This window comes from Phocoena sinus, chromosome 9 (genome assembly GCF_008692025.1).
Source record: "Phocoena sinus isolate mPhoSin1 chromosome 9, mPhoSin1.pri, whole genome shotgun sequence".
NCBI classification, from domain to species: Eukaryota; Metazoa; Chordata; class Mammalia; order Artiodactyla; family Phocoenidae; genus Phocoena; species Phocoena sinus.
In genome coordinates this window covers 10,866,624-10,882,881 of record NC_045771.1, presented here as the reverse complement: position 1 = coordinate 10,882,881, position 16,258 = coordinate 10,866,624, and the positions used below count along the sequence as shown (strand labels likewise).

Below are 16,258 nucleotides of genomic sequence, written 5' to 3'. Positions count from 1 at the left end.
TCGTTAGCGTTCTATTCTCTGTCAAAGTTTAACTCTCTCTTTCGCTCTCTCTCTCCGTCTATTGATCATCTTGGTTATACTCTGCTGTGCTAACTTGGTCCCTGACTCTGATGTATTTTTATAAATGTTACTGTTAAACTATTTCATACCCATCTAAGTCAAATATCCTAATTCTGATCATGACAAAGTTATGAAGGACTAAGGGTAGCTTTTAAAAGACAGCTATATAGGATAGTGGTTCTCGGGAAAAAAATCCTCCCTCTCAGTGAGATTGGGCTTGGAAGAGGTAAGATTCTTGGGGTGGGGGGAGGTGTATGCACATGTATATTACATGTGTTGTATATCTGTGTGTGTATGTATGAGGGTGAGGTACCTCCCGCCATCCCTTGGAAGAGCTTCAAAATATCCAGCGTGAATGTATAGTTTGAAGAAGTACCCTCGAACCCCAGTCCTCCTAGCTTAACTTTATTTGGAAAAGTATTCTACTTTTTCTTCACTTTCAGTTTTGATTGCATTGGAACAAATAAGATCAAAATGCTCCCCAATTCAGGGAGAAAAAGAAATCTTAATCGGATGAGAAGTCATACAACCCAGCTGGGGCTGTATGAAGCTCTTTATATAGAGGCTTTCACCGGCGCCAATCTTCTTCCCAGAAGCTCATTTCATTTCCCTGCTGGTAATGCTCAAATCACTTCACAGTTCACCGATACCGCACTGGCAACGCTTTGTTTTCAATCAAAGGAAGATGCTGAAGCAGTGCTCAATTGAACGAAGTATACGTGACACAGTGTACTTGTGCCCTTGCCACAGAGGACTGTGGGGGGCGATAAAGGGAAAGATGACACTCAGCATCCCATATTCCATGACTTTACCCAGAATTGGATTATGAAAAATAACGATGACAGGGCTGTGACAAACGCTGATGCCATCGCTTCTATTGTTTCACCTGCTCACAGCATTCTTTTGGATTGCATCAAGACTCCTAACCCGATTCTCTGTCACTCGTGGTTGAAAACGAAAAGGCCAACGTCCAAATAAGTTTTTAAACAGTTTCCATTGAGACCGAATTTGATATTTCCTCCCTTGCTGCTTTGGAATCACGGAGGGGTCACCATAGGTTTTTGCTGATGGGCACCTTTCTATAGATCTCCCTGAGTGAAAGACTTCTTTAAGGTCGAAGAACTTACATGTTTGCATGGGTGAGTGGCGGGTACCGGGGTTATCATTTCCGGCCTTTACCCTTGAAGCTTCATTGTAACCAGGCTGCTTTAAAACCTACCACCCTGCCACCATCCTCCTCATGTATCTGCTCAAGAGAACTAGCACACCAGCAGCCACTAACAGAAGCTATCGCTCCTCCCCACGTGAGCTTCCAACAAACTAGGAAAAAAGCACGTGCTAAGTAGGAAAGAAGTAGATGACGTCAGAGCCCCTGACTCCCAACCTGGGATGCCCAGGCACCCTGTATTCTACAAGGGGAGGCACCAATGAACACTCTTGATAATGGGAACAGTACATTGAGATCATCTAAAACTTCCTATTTATCTGGATTTGGCTCCCACTGGATGAACTACCACTGGATGAAGTATGATCGTTATTATTTCACCTTTGATTAAAAATAGGCGACTTATGTTTTTAAGGTTTAGAAAATGAGAAAAGTTATACCCTAACGAATTTTCTTTTATGGATAAACTGCTTGAGGCCCATAGGAGAAAAAGGATTTTAAAAAATGATGAAAATAATCCAGATGAGGGAAGTTCAGAGAGGTTTATTTGGAAATTCTGGAGACAGAGAATTTGAGTAGGGCTTTAAAAGAAGAGGGTGACTTCAACAAAAAAATATTTTTGGCAGAGAAAGGAGTGATTGTGGTCAGCTTGGAAAACAGGAGATAGGTCAGTTTCCCTAGGTCATGTAACACTGAAAAGATGACAGACCAGAAAGAGGCAGATGAAAAGCTCTGACTCAAAGCTTCGTGCTGATGCCCAGACCCAGGGTGCCCACGGAAAGGAGAGAAGGGCCTGTCAGGACTGTAGAGCTGGGGGTGGTCCTTCTGCTTGTTTTCGAAGACAATATGGATTTAAAACACATTGCAACATATTTCACCAGTATTTAGTGATATAATTAGTGTCCATAAATGTGTCATCCATCTTAAAAAGGTGCAGCATGGCAGCTACACTTCTGGTCATCCTGGAAAAGAAATAAAGGCATAGTCCCAAACATTCCTCTTCTGGTTTCGTTTTTAACTTGGAAAATGGTCTCACCAAAATAATTTTGTAAGCCGTCATTAGTCCCCAGGTTAGTCCAAAAAAGAAAAAAAATTCAACTGCTTATGAGGGAACAATGAAAAAGGGCAAACAATAATAAAGAGAAATATATATCTACCTCCCTTCCCATTTAATACTCAACTCAAAATAATCTGGTTCCTACCTATATTTTACCATGAAAACTGTACCTTATCAAGCCTTCCTAGCTTCCAAACTCATGATATCATTTTTTTAAAATTCTTGATACCCTTGTTGATCACTCCCTTGCCTCTTGAAACTCTAAACCACCTTCGTTTCAGCGTCACTCTCTTTTTAGTTCTATTTCTTCTCCTTTAAGGTATTCCCTCGAGTTCTACCATCTGCCGTGGCTCTTTACACTCTACACCGTCCTTCCAGGGTGATGAGTCCAGTCCCAAGTTTCTAATTACCATGTATATGATGAATCTCAAGGTACACCGCCAGGTTAGGCAGAATATTTAACCCTTTTAGGCAATTCTACTCAGTTCCCAAAACAGACCAATCTCTTTATGTCCCAAATTCAGCTGATTATCTTCCCATTTTGTTCTGTTCTTCTCACATTCTTTATTTCAAAGAAAGACAACACCCAGTTGCCTAATGCCGAATCCTAGGCATTGCACTGATTCCTCCCTCTGTGTTCCTGCAAAGACTTTTGAACGCACATCCCAACGAACTGTATCATCTCTAAAGAGATCTAAAGGGGACCCTGGGGCGCTTACAAAATGACAGTTGTAGAGCTCTGGAATTTTGTGGTAGTACTGCAGATTAAAATTTAACATCTGACTACTAAGAAAGGCAAATACACTGTTCTACAACAGGATAGGGTTTTGTTTTATATTTTTTAAATGCCATGTAGTGGAGGAGGAGGAGAAGCACCCGGAAGGGGACAGAAGAGGAGAGAAGGGGCATAGAAACATTCTCCTAGAAAGCTGGGCAAGGTCTGGAGCGAGGGAAGGAAGAGGGTGCTTAGGGCAGATGTGTGTCTGTGTGCAGTCCTCGTCGAGAAGAATCTGCTGCCCTGGCATACAGAGCAGACAAGCCAAAGAAAAAGAGTAAGCAAAGCAAGGAGCCACTTCGAAGAGTGTTTAGGTTAGACATTGGGTGGCAGGACTTTCCCAGAGAAGGAAGCTTCGGTGGGTGTACGACACAGGAAGGAAGGAAGGGGGGAGAGCAATTTGCCCTGTGGAAGAGGAAAGAGAGATTGAGAAGGCTCTGAGTGGCAGGCCATTTACAGACATGAAATGCCTAGCGGTCCTCTTTTAGGCATCGCTGCATGAAATCTACTTCATTTTCAGCATAAATTTTCTTTCAAGGAAATGCTGCGCATAACCTTGGGAAAATCACTTTACCTTTAAGTGTCTGCAATTGCTCATCTATAAAACGATCTCTCAGACTTTACACTATTTACACCAATATTGAATGGTTGTATGCTACTTATAATTTACAAAAAAGATTCTAAGATGCCAAGCAACAACAAAAATTGAGAAGATACAGAGGGAGAATGAAATAATAATCCAAAGAAAGGAATTATATAATTGGATAATAAATAGTGAGAAGATTATCAGTGATGCCTATAGAGTCCCCTCACTCTAAATCACTCTGAGAATCACTTCTCCGGTGTTATCACTGATGAGATGGTGCTGCATGTGTGGACAGACAGATCCAAACCCCTGGTTCTCTGCAGAAACCATCATGTGCACCAAATTTACATCACGAATATTCAGCTTCTTTCTATCAGACTATTAACATCTTTCTATCATATTCATTACCAGCATTTCAAATGTATAATGGAGAAAATGTCAGGACTTTATACAGTAAATAATTGATCTAGTGAGAGGAAAAAAACAAGCAGTAGCAAACATGGCTAAGATCATGAGGAAGAAATATTTACAATGTATGCAGAAGTTCGTTCAACTGAGATAAAAAGCGACAGCATCGCTCTGTAACACCATTCTCTTATACATCAGACGCTATAATCCTGAACAGGAATCACTGAACGAGGTTTGGGATAACACAAAAGACATGGCTTATTAACTCTCGGACAGCTCATTTTTTGGTCATAAATCCTATTAACTTGTATTACCAACTGCCATAAAACTTGGAGATAAAAGATAATTTATGCTCAGTGTACAGAAGCTAATGTTTCTGGACTCCTGAGAAGCACAGGACCAGAAAATGAGAAAGTATGTATGTGAAATCTGGAGCCATTCACACCCTGCATAGTAAATGCGACAAACACGCTCTGAGCACCTGGCTGTCTTCATGGGGAAGACAGCCTAACCCGTCATTGACATCAGTGGGGTTTCATGGCTAAAATGTCTCTCACCATTTTCATAAAATCTCCTGCTCATAAAAGGGCATGATGTCTTATTAAGAACACATTTTTGTGGGGTAAAAGAGGGATGATGACTCTTCGGGGAGGGGCTGTTAGGCATTCTATTTTTAATTTGCTATTTTAAAATGGCAGTTTGAACATCCCTTCAAAGTAAACGCTACCTACTGAGGTTTTCACTCATAATGACATCTGACCCGCAGCAAGTGAAATATGCCAAAATACAATCGAAAAGACATTATCTTCTAAAAAGTCAACCAGCTAAAAACTTCCAGTCTTCCAAATTTATATAGACCTGGAAGTACACTATTGCCTTTTTTTTTTTTAAACATCTTTATTGGAGTATAATTGCTTTACAGTGTCATGTTAGTTTCTGCTGTATAACAAACCGAATCAGCTATTTGTAATTAACAAAAATGAGTCATAGGAAGTGGACTGAAAAGAGAATTAGATGAAAGATTTTAGTCTGCAACAATCTACACAACTTTAACTGAATGGCTCTCGACATACAGGCCTGTCCCAAATGACTAACGTACCCTTAATGAATGAAGGATGATGGTTTATTTACACAACACGGTCTCGCGAGAGTCTCGTATGTAGAGAAAGAAACACAGAACATTACAGAAACATTAAGATGAGTTGAGGGTTGGGAGGCTTTTTTTAGAAAAAATCAAGAGAAGCACATTTTAGTTCCATGGTCTAGTGCTATCCCAGCCACTTCACCGTCATAGAGCAAATACAAGCACTAAAACATTTATCAGCCGAACACACAGGTCCCATAAGACATCTCACACCTCCTGCTATTATCTTCAACTTCACACAACCTAGAATTATAGAACCAATTCTAGAAGACGCTGTCCTCAAAAGTAATACTCATAATAATTAACATTTATATTGAATTCTACCACTTTTGATATATTTTAGCAAAGTTTGATGGCAATCTCATTTAATCTGTTTAAATAACAAAGATTCTTGTTGTAGGTAGATTTTTTTATAGTTGAGGAAAATGCAGAGTGTTATTTTTGTTTAATTTCAGGGTAAAGCCACAAGGTAGGATATACCCTTAAGGTGCATCCAAGATCAATCTTATTTGAAAAGAATACTGTAGAGAATTTATATGCGTGCGTGTGTGTGTGTGTGTGTGTGTGTATATACATATGCATACACTATGGATAATGACCAGCCTGTAGACTGTGACTTGTTTTAAGAGTTTGTCATTTCCATCTCAGCCCATTAATCCCATGAAGAAGGAAAGGTAGTGCAGTGGAAAGACTGCTGAGTCAAAATACTGCTGTGTGATTCTTATGATCTGTCCTGCTTGCCTCCCAGGACTGTTATGAAGCTCAAATGATATGTTTCTTGTACAAGTCCCCCAATTACCTCCTTTCTCAAGAATAGCTATTTGATGACTTTCAATTAAGAAGTACATTTAAAACATTCTGAAAGCATTCTTTATCTGTCACTGAAGCAAACCAGATTGATTTCCTTAGCCTAGCACCAAAATATTTGAAAATGGTTTCAATTTACGTTTATGGTATGTCCATCCTGATTGTGACTACAATACGCCCTATTAACAAGCACAGTATCCTGTAGACATCTGTCCTGAATATGCACACTACCTAATACAGATGCGTACTTTACCACATATGCCACAGAGATGAATGAAAATACATCTTACAGAGTCATTTCAGCTCCAACGTTGCGTGTTCCATTTCTAGGATATAGGCCGCTCTGTGCAATAAGCAGCTTTTAATTGATCACATTTCGTAAGTGTATAATTAGAACTGCTTAAAAATATGGTACAGTGTGTAAGACTGATTCGTATCTTAAGCCTCAAACATACTCCTTTTGGCTTTTGCAGTTGCTCTGGGTGCTAACTACTCTCTCACTAAAAGTGACTGAGAAGCAGAGACCTGGGATGTGACCCCTGGGAAAGACGAGCAGAGCCAACCCTACTGAGTCCCCAGAGGAAAGTCTGTGCTAAACATTCTTACTCCTCTCATGCAGTGGAGAGGGTATGGTCTTGTGTGAACTTTCTGCCTCACACACTATGTAACACTTAACTTGATAGGGTAAGGTAATTTTCTAGTTGTTTCAATAAGACAAAATCAAAATGACCAGAGAGAGATTCTAGAGGACATGGTGTATGCAGGCACACTTACCATGATTACTATGTTTGGGGAACTGGGGATTCTACTTCAACGATTAAAGTCTGACATATCATAAATGAAAAAAAAAAAAAAGATGATTATGGTACAGAACATAATCTCTGTCTTTGACAGAGACAATGGTCTGTGCTCAGTCATCTTTCCCGCCCACAGCCTTCCTCTCTTCGACCACCTCATACTGAGCTGGGGCAGTGTAACTGTGTTCCCACCAAAGGTGACACAAGCCACAGCCAGGCCTGGCCTTTAAAAACATGCAGTGCCACTTTTTACAGTAATCTTTTTTCCCCTGCTGACTCAACATGTTCCCAATTGGCTTGGATATAAAATGGAGGATACTGCCCAAACCACACCAGATTTTCCATGAATGAGAAAAAAAATTAAGCTTAATCTCAGTTAAGCCTCTGAGATTTGGGGGTTAATTATCACTGCAACATACACAGGGTAGATTAGTACCCTGGCCAACCGACAACAATAAAAGAAAAAAAAAGCTAGAAAAAAATTAAAGGGAATCTTTCAAAATGCATCTAATATCTTTTTCTTTTTTTCAAAGAATATTCAAAAGCCAAAAACTAAGTTTTGATTGAAAAAGAACACCAATCTACCTTTCACCTTACAGGCATCTGATTTTTACCAAATCAGATGAATGTGAGTTTCAGCTGCTTAGGCCTCCAAGTGTGGAAGGTCATCAGGAGAGCAAGCCTGAGCACCATAGGAGTGTAGAAGGAGACTGCACCACTTCAGCGGAGATTCTCAGAGAAAAGACGAATACAAAGGATACTCCCACGTGAATGCTAGGAAAACTGTCCAGCCAAACCTTGGTTGAGAAGAGGAACAAGTCTTCCTTGGGCATCTGTAATCGGAAGTCAAACTCCCAGCAGAATTAGCTTCAAAATACATAGCACCGAGATGGTCCAAAAAAGTCCCAAACAAGAGGTCCTAAGTTATTAGTGCCTATAAGTAACTGGGTTGGACGTCCACTCTAAATACTCCTTGGACTCACTTTTATTTCCTTCTATAAGTAATTCCCGCAGGTAAAGTTCCCAGAAATATGAGGTCATAGCTAAAAATCACAAAATATGGAATGAATCAAGGTTACAAAATAGAAAAGCAAAAGAGAACATAAAAGATAGATGACCTATAAAGACTGCAGATATCAGAATTTTTCTAGACTATAAAGGAAGTAGGACAATTATGTTTTAAGAGTTTTTAAAATGTGAGTAAAGGGAAAGCTTGTAAGAGAGATGAATCATGGCAGGAATAGCCTTTGCTACTGAAAGGATGAGTTTAGTAGCAAAATAGAACAGCTGAAGCAGAAGAGTGAAGTGGATTGCAGAGGCGATGAGGAACTTCAGAATGCAGCCCAGAGAGATTAAGACAGAAAGTACAAGAGACAAGTTCTGAGATATATATGATACAATTAGAGGATCACATATATGCTTAATTGGAGTTGCAGAAGAAGGGAGAAAGAAAATGGGGGATGAGACAATATTTGAAAACATAATGGTTGAGAGTTTTCCAAACTGAGGACAGACAGCAATCTATAGATGGAGGAATTCCAAGAAATCCCAAGCTGAATACATTTTAGGAAGTCTACAATTATTCAAAGAAGATGTGGTTTTTGCTATCAGTTAATCTTCCAATTTTATTTTGCAAAAATCATTGTACCCCGTCTAGTTATCTCTTAGCCAGAGTATTTACATAGAGACAAGTTGCAGCTGACTATTTTAGCATTCACAGCATCATAAAACCATTATACAACAATAAAGCTCGACGCTTCACAACGGCAGAGAGCTTCACGCTTCAGAACCTATTGGGAAAGTACAGGTATTTAATAAACATCTAATGAGAAATCTAAGAAGCATATCTGTGCATGTCAGACTGCTAACTGAAATCTTCTAATGACTTCCCATAGCTTATGGCAAACAAGTTCACACTGTAGTATGTAGAGTTCAAGGTTCTTCAGAGGTAGGATCCAAAGTAGTCTTCTGAGTCTGACCTTTCAATATTTTCCATATGGCTGCTCAGAATTACCTGTAGATGCCATAACATGCCCTTCAGCTCTATCTTTCTTTAGTGGCTCCTTCTAACTGGAATGACTTTCCCATCATCTTCAACAGCAGACATCCACTCATCCTTCGAGATTCTGCTGAAATGCAAGCTCAACACAATCTATGTTCCATGAAAGGAAGGGTTTTTTTTTTTTTTTTTGTCGCTGTTGCTTGCTGCTGTATCCCTAGAAAAGTACCTGACATATAGCAGGTACTCAAGAAATATTTGTTGGGAATTCCCTGGTGGTCCAGTAGTTAGGACTCCAGGCTTTCACTGCCGAGGGCCGGGGTTCAATCCCTGCTCAGGGAACTAGGATCCCACAAGCCGTACAGCAGCCAAAAAAAAAAAAAAAAAATTTGTTGAATTAATTAAGTAAATAAAATGTGAGTGCCTCTGTGAAGCATTTCCTTACACACCCATGACCAGATTATATAATCTTTCATCATCTTTGTGTACTAACCTTTTGACCTCGCTTTATGTCTGTGTTTTATAAATGTCTTCTTCACTAGACATATACTAGAGAGTAAAGAACACGTTACTATTTCTGTTTAATCTTCAATTGCCCAGCAGTGCAACAGGTAGGTAGCAGGCACTCCGTAACTCTTTGTTGACCAAATAAATGGACACTATGGAGTCTGAAAACCGAATTCTTCAGCTTCGTTTTCGCACCTCACAGGAAGTATTCCAGAAAGCAACAGAGCCACGCAATGCAAAGAGCCAGAAAAAAATGCACAACTGGTAAGCACGCATGCCATATTAACCAAACAACAGTTTTCAGGTGATGACAAGCTACAGATGATGGACAGCAGATGGACTGAAAGCAAAGCTGTAAGTAGCACATTACAGTGACAGGCAAAAAAGAAAAAAAACAAAAAACTGTCCACTGTCTTCAAAAAATGTTGCCAAACATGGGCTTCCCTGGTGGCACAGTGGTTGAGAGTCCGCCTGCCGATGCAGGGGACACGGGTTCGTGCCCCGGTCCAGGAGGATCCCACATGCCGCGGAGCGGCTGGGCCCGTGAGCCATGGCCGCTGCGCCTGGGCGTCTGGAGCCTGTGCTCCGCAACGGGAGAGACCACAACAGTGAGAGGCCCACGTACCGCAAAAAGAAAAAGAAAATGTTGCCAAACAATCATTTTTCAAACCGAAATACACTCATCAACCTCATAAAACATGTTTATATAATAAGAATTCTGTTCTAAGCACTACACTGATAGAAAATTTCCTTGATGTTTATCATTGGAAATGAATGACATCATCATGAGAGTGAAATTAACAACCAAGCAACTTATGAACAGTAAAAGCTCAAGACTAAGTGCTTAACAAAATCAAATACAGTTTCCAATTATAACAACAACACTGAAAATATACAAGAATTCCATTTGTAAGGTTTGCCAAGCTTTGTGCTTTCTCTGCTGAGATTTATCTCAAGTGGCACTCACATTCAGCTGCTCAAAATGCAAAAATGCTAAATTTAATTCTTAGTGTCAATTTAATTTAAAAACTTTTGTTTTTGTTTTGTTTTGTTTTTCTGAGTACAACGAGGCTTCTCCTCCACCTGTTTCCCATTTAGCCACAAGTAATCAAACACCTCAACTTCACTCACAGTTCAAATACATAAATGGGGCACATGTTTTCTCCTTGTGTACGAAAATGTTACAGGTTTTGTGGAAGCAAAGCGCTGACACTGTATTTAATGCTCACTTACCGGTTGGAGCAGGTAGATGAGAGATTCCTCTTGGATTATTATAATTGGCAAAGGAGTGATTCGAGTTGCTTGGAACAAAGTGCTCACTGACGCCATAATCTGGTCAAAACGTCCAGCAAGTCCTCCCAGGGTTACAATCATATCTACCTAAGAAAGCAAAGGAAAACCAGCAGTCACATATTTAAGGACTTTTAAAAAATAAATAAATAAAATAATTAAATAACATCAGACGCTTCCACAGGGCTTTCAGTACCCTATTTTATTAGATAAGCCATGAAGAAACGGCAGACAGCATTTGTGTTGTTCAGATGAAGGAACTCAGTCACAAGATTGGTGAGTGGCAGTCAGGTTTCAACAGGTTTTCCCATCTGCCTATTCACCTGCAAAACGAGCCAACTCGTCCTTGAAAACTCTGTTCCATGTCCCTTCCATGTGGAAGTCTTCCTGATTTCACAATTGGTGCCCCTCCCATCCACTCCTCACGGCATCCCTGTGGGCACTCTGATCACCCAACAGTGAGTGAGCCCCCACTAGAACCTAGGTATCTTAAGGACCTATACTGGCTTTTCACCAAACCTAGTAAGTTGCCTAAACTCTCTGTACCTCATTTTTATGTTTACATGTAAAAACTGGATAATAATTACCAATTGAGAGGGTTGTTGGGGGGATTAAATGAGGTAACTAATTGGGTCAATAAGTGCAAAGCATTTAAAACATGTTCACAACACAGTGATTGTTTAAAAAGTGTTAGCTACTCATCTATTGTATTATTTTCAGTATATTACATTTATATTACTATTTTTATTATTGTTACATGTCATTTGGTATGTTCTTTCTTTTCATTTAACACCTTAAGCAAAGCATTTCCTATGACTACAGTATAGTTTATTTAAATGTTCCCCTGTTGTTGAAAATACATTTCCATGATATTTGTATATAAAATTACTGTGATGCTTTCCTAACATATGAGACAATGGTTAAAGAATGGCTGCAGGGCAGTGGAAGGGGGCAGAGTAACAGTCTCCTGCATAAGGCAGTTGGCCGAAGGTCTTAAGGAGAATGAAAAAGAGGCACTGCCTGGTCTCTTTCCTTCTGCTGGTCAGCCTGATCTTGTGATGCATCAGCAGAGTCAAAGCTGGTATACTGATCATGAAAAAGGAAAGACAGAAGAGCTTAATTAAATTATTATAAGAAAACCTTACATACAATAAAAACTGACAGTTATAATCACTCTACCTGGAATAAAATAGAAATTATTTACAGATAGGAAGCATTTGGCTTTTAGTTTTAGTTTAGTTTTTTTTTTTTTTTTTTGCGGTACATGGCCCTCTCACTGTTGTGGCCTCTCCCACCGCGGAGCACAGGCTCCGGACGCGCAGGCTCAGCGGCCATGGCTCACGGGCCCAGCCGCTCCGCGGCATGTGGGACCTTCCTGGACCGGGGCACGAACCCGTGTCCCCTGCATCGGCAGGCGGACTCTCAACCACTGCGCCACTAGGGAAGCCCCTGGCTTTTAGTTTTAAAACAGTACATTTTAAAAGCTCAGATAACATTTAGTCTGAAGAAGGCATGATTTTAGAAGAGTAACATATCACTCAAGCACCGGTATAACCTGTTCAGTCTCTAGAGGAACAGTAAGTGGCTTAAGCTCCATAAAGCCAAAGGCTGTGCTTCTCTGGTCCACAGGCTGTGGCCCTGGTCCTCTGCATAGTGCCTAACATGTACAAGACCTCAAATGTTTGATGAATGAATAAGTGAAGACACTGCAAGAAAGAACTAGTCAGCCTAAGGAAGAAAGAGATTAATTGCCATACTACAGGAATATATAAATCAGAATGGGATTCCATAAAAACATAAAAAAGTAAACTACACAGAAAAATTAAGATATTTGGAATGAGTTTCCTATTTTTGACCTTTTCAGAGTATAGGAAGTTTTATTTTGAATAAGATGCTTCAGGTCAAAGCTAGAATACTTTAAGACAAGTAAACCACACATCTAGAGGATCTAAAATTTTCTTTGGCGATCTTTCTAGAACTCCGAGCATTAGATTTGAGGCAGAGAAAGGCCATGCACTCTGGGAAGCATGTATTACTCCTAATACACAGGTGAGGACTGGGACATCTTAGTCTTCAGAGGAAACTTACAAACCTTTGTTTGGGGTTATCAAGTCCGGTAATCGCTCCTGGTTGTGTTTAGAAAACCTTATTAGTAAAGCCACTCCAGACTGGAGGGGAAAAGGCCCAGAAATTATATAGGACCTCAGAAGAACTAAAGAGAATTTGCTTTAAACTGAAGAGAAAGACACTAAAAGAAGTTATATATGAAATATAAAGTAGAGAAAGTTCTAAGGCTCTGGTAAAAAGCACATGGCACAGTCCTATCTACATAATCCTAAATTCATATCAGAACCAAGGCCTGGTGATAAAATAGTTGATTCACTATGCAGATTCTGGAATCCTTTTTGTAGGTGTTCAATTTTTCATTACTATACTCCAAGCCTTGAGGGATCCCATAGCCTTTAAGGCTGAAACTTAATCCACATCTTCCACACCAGGATATCATGATGAATCAGCAATATCTGTAAACCAGTCATTGAATTTTTCAGAATAAAGAAGCAGCGAGATTACTTCTCATCACTACTCATTTTCCCTACAGAAAGTGTTTATATCCAGACTGATTAAAAACATTAGAGGATCAGTGCAAGCTGCAGGGGGGGCAGGAGCCAGCCCAGGGCTATTTCTGTAGTTCTTTAGCTCTGGTTAGAAGTAGGACATCTGGGGCTTCCCTGGTGGCGCAGTGGTTGGGAGTCTGCTTGGGAGTCCCCCTGCCGATGCAGGGGACACGGGTTCGTGCCCCGGTCCGGGAAGATCCCACATGCCATGGAGCGGCTGGGCCCGTGAGCCATGGCCGCTGAGCCTGCGCGTCCAGAGCCTGTCCGCAATGGGAGAGGCCACAACACAGTGAGAGGCCCGCATACCACAAAGAAAAAAAAAAAAAGTAGTAGGACATCTGATATTCACAGAGATAGGAGAAACAAGACAGACACCAACCCTGTATATTTACATAGGCTTTGCAAGCCTAGATTTGTGCCTTTAGGACAGCAACGCCCCTGGGAAAGAATGTTCAATCGAAAGCAGGCTATTTACAGAGTGCCAGGATACCTTTCCTACCTGGATGCAAAGCCCTGTGCATTTACTTCTTACGTTACACCGCGTATTGTACATTTTTTAAAACATGGTATTTTCTGGATGCCTCAGCAACCCCACGAACAGGCTGTAAGCGCCTGGCCAAGTTCCCCTTTGTGCCCTCCTCTGACTGACCTAGTGACATTCAAACACACCAGCGACAGCTTCTCAAGCTTTTGCTTGTGTCCACACCAGACCCCCCAAAAGGCACTTGCTCACGGGTCCTTGTTCTCTCTGCTGGCTCCCCACCTGCCTGGTTAAGCTCACACCCTGTGCCCTCCTCCCACGAGGCCCCTGCATGGCCCACTGCACGCCTTCCTCTCTAGGATCTGTGAGCATTACAGCCCTTTAATTCCACACGCCTCTCCTTGGTGCCAACTCCGCATCTGCATGTGTCTGCACCAGGTTGATCAACAAAACCCACCAATTACTCCTTACAGCACACCCAGTTACACTGTTACAACTGCTGATGTACTTGTATATCTCTCCATCTAGAGGAGGCCTATGAATCACAGATGCCAGCCGCAGCGTGTGCGACAAGGCAGACAGCAAGCATTTACGGAGCTTCCCCAAAGCATAGAAAATCAGGGAAAATTGAATAAATAACCAGAGAGGCAAGAAGCTGATTATCAGGCTGAGTTAATGTCATCTAAATCCTACAAAACAGTACTTCCCTACTTGGCAAGGATTCTAACAGTTAGTAGCTTTTGAAAAGAATAACTTATTTCACATGTGTTACCCCGGGTAGTATTTATCGATCATTTACCATGTGTTAGCTACTATTCTGAACACTTAGGATAGATCAGTAAACAAGACAAAAACTCCTGCCTTTATGGAATTGATATTCAAATGGAGGACAATATATGTATAACTGAATCACTTTGCTGTACACCTGAAACTACATTGTTAATCAACTATACTCCAATATAAAATAAAAATTAAATTAATTTAAAAAACAGATGGAGGACAACACGCAATTAATAAAAACAGAAAATAAGTATATTAGTTGGGATGTGAAAAGATGGCGAGTCCTACAGGGGAATAAGAGAGTAGGAAAAGAGATGAAAAATGCTAGGCTGGGGGGCTTCCCTGGTGGCGCAGTGGTTGAGAGTCCGCCTGCCGATGCAGGGGACACGGGTTTGTGCCCCGGTTTGGGAAGATCCCACATGCCGCGGAGCGGCTGGGCCCGTGAGCCATGGCCGCTGAGCCTGCGCGTCTGGAGCCTGTGCTCCGCAGCGGGAGAGGCCACAACATTGAGAGGCCCGCGTAACGCAAAAAAAAAAAAAAAAAAAAAAAAATGCTAGGCTGGGAAGAGCTTCCACTTCAAACAAGATAGCCAGGGCAGGCTCCATCAGAAAGATAAGAGAGGAGCAGCAAAGACCTGAAGGAGATGAGGGAGCCAGTCAGGTACAGACACCTGGAGCCAGACCCATCAGAAAACAGACTGTAGTAAGGCCCTGAAGCAGTGACGTGGTCCCAGGCATTTTCAAAGCATGTCAGGAGGCTAGTCATGAGAACTGAATGAGAAATTAGTAGGAGGAATCATTAAAATCTAAATGCTAGATCAGTATAGAGCCTTGGTAATACATTGTAAAGTCCTGACTTTTATTAGCATTAAGTGGAAAGCCATTTTGAGCAGAGGGGTGACACGATGTACGTATTTTTAAAAGTCACCATGTGGGGTGTCTGGAGAACAAACTGTGTGGAGGCAAAGAAGAAAACCAGGAGATCGTTAAGAGATCAGCACAGGAATACAGACGAGAGACAACTTTGCTAGCCCCATCACTTCATCAAAAACTATCACCAGTGACATCCTATTGCAAAACCCAATGGTCAGTTCTCAGTTCTGACATTATTCGATCCATCAGCAACATCTGACAAGTTTATTCTTACCTCCTCCTGGATGAAGTCTCTTCCAGGAAGATGGGCTTCCAGCAAACCATACTGCCTTGATCTCACTGGCTGTGTCTTCTCAGGAACAACTTAACATCTTTGGAGTGGTCCAGAGCAAGGTCCTTAATTCTATTCTGTCATTACATCCCCTCCCTTGGTGTTCTCAGGCAGCCTTGTAGCTTTAAATACCATCAATGTCAGCACTTCCTCACTGTGTATCTTCAGTCCAGACCTCTCTCCTCAATTCCAGCCTCATATATTCAATTGCTTACTTGACATCTGCATTTGGAATCCAATAGAGATCTCCAAGGTTCCATGATCTTTCCCTCAGTCACGGTCTCCCACTGTCTTCCCCACGTCGGGTGCTCCAGCCAAAACTCCCAGAGTCGCTCTTGACTCCTCTCTCACGCCCCTTATTTATCCTCTCAGGAGATTCTACTGGTTCTAAGTTCAGTACATATCCAAAATTTCTCCCTTCCTCAGTACCTACAACCTCATCACAACCATGGCCACTAAAATCCATCAGAGGATGTGAGCCAACGTTCTGTCTCATGGGAAACACTGCAATAGCCTCCAACAGATCTCTGCTTCTGCCCTTATTTCTCCACAGTCTAGTCTCAATACAGTATCAAAAACAATCC

General features: G+C 41.2%; 1 protein-coding gene across 2 annotated transcripts in view; it reads right to left on the bottom strand.

The window, feature by feature from the left end:
- TPK1 (thiamin pyrophosphokinase 1) overlaps positions 1-16,258 on the bottom strand; it is a 339,062-nt gene that overhangs the window by 130,729 nt on the left and 192,075 nt on the right. For both annotated transcript variants that reach the window (XM_032644015.1, XM_032644016.1), the window contains one exon: positions 10,539-10,685. In XM_032644015.1, the coding sequence (XP_032499906.1) occupies positions 10,539-10,685 (147 nt within the window). The remainder of the gene's footprint in view (positions 1-10,538; positions 10,686-16,258) is intronic.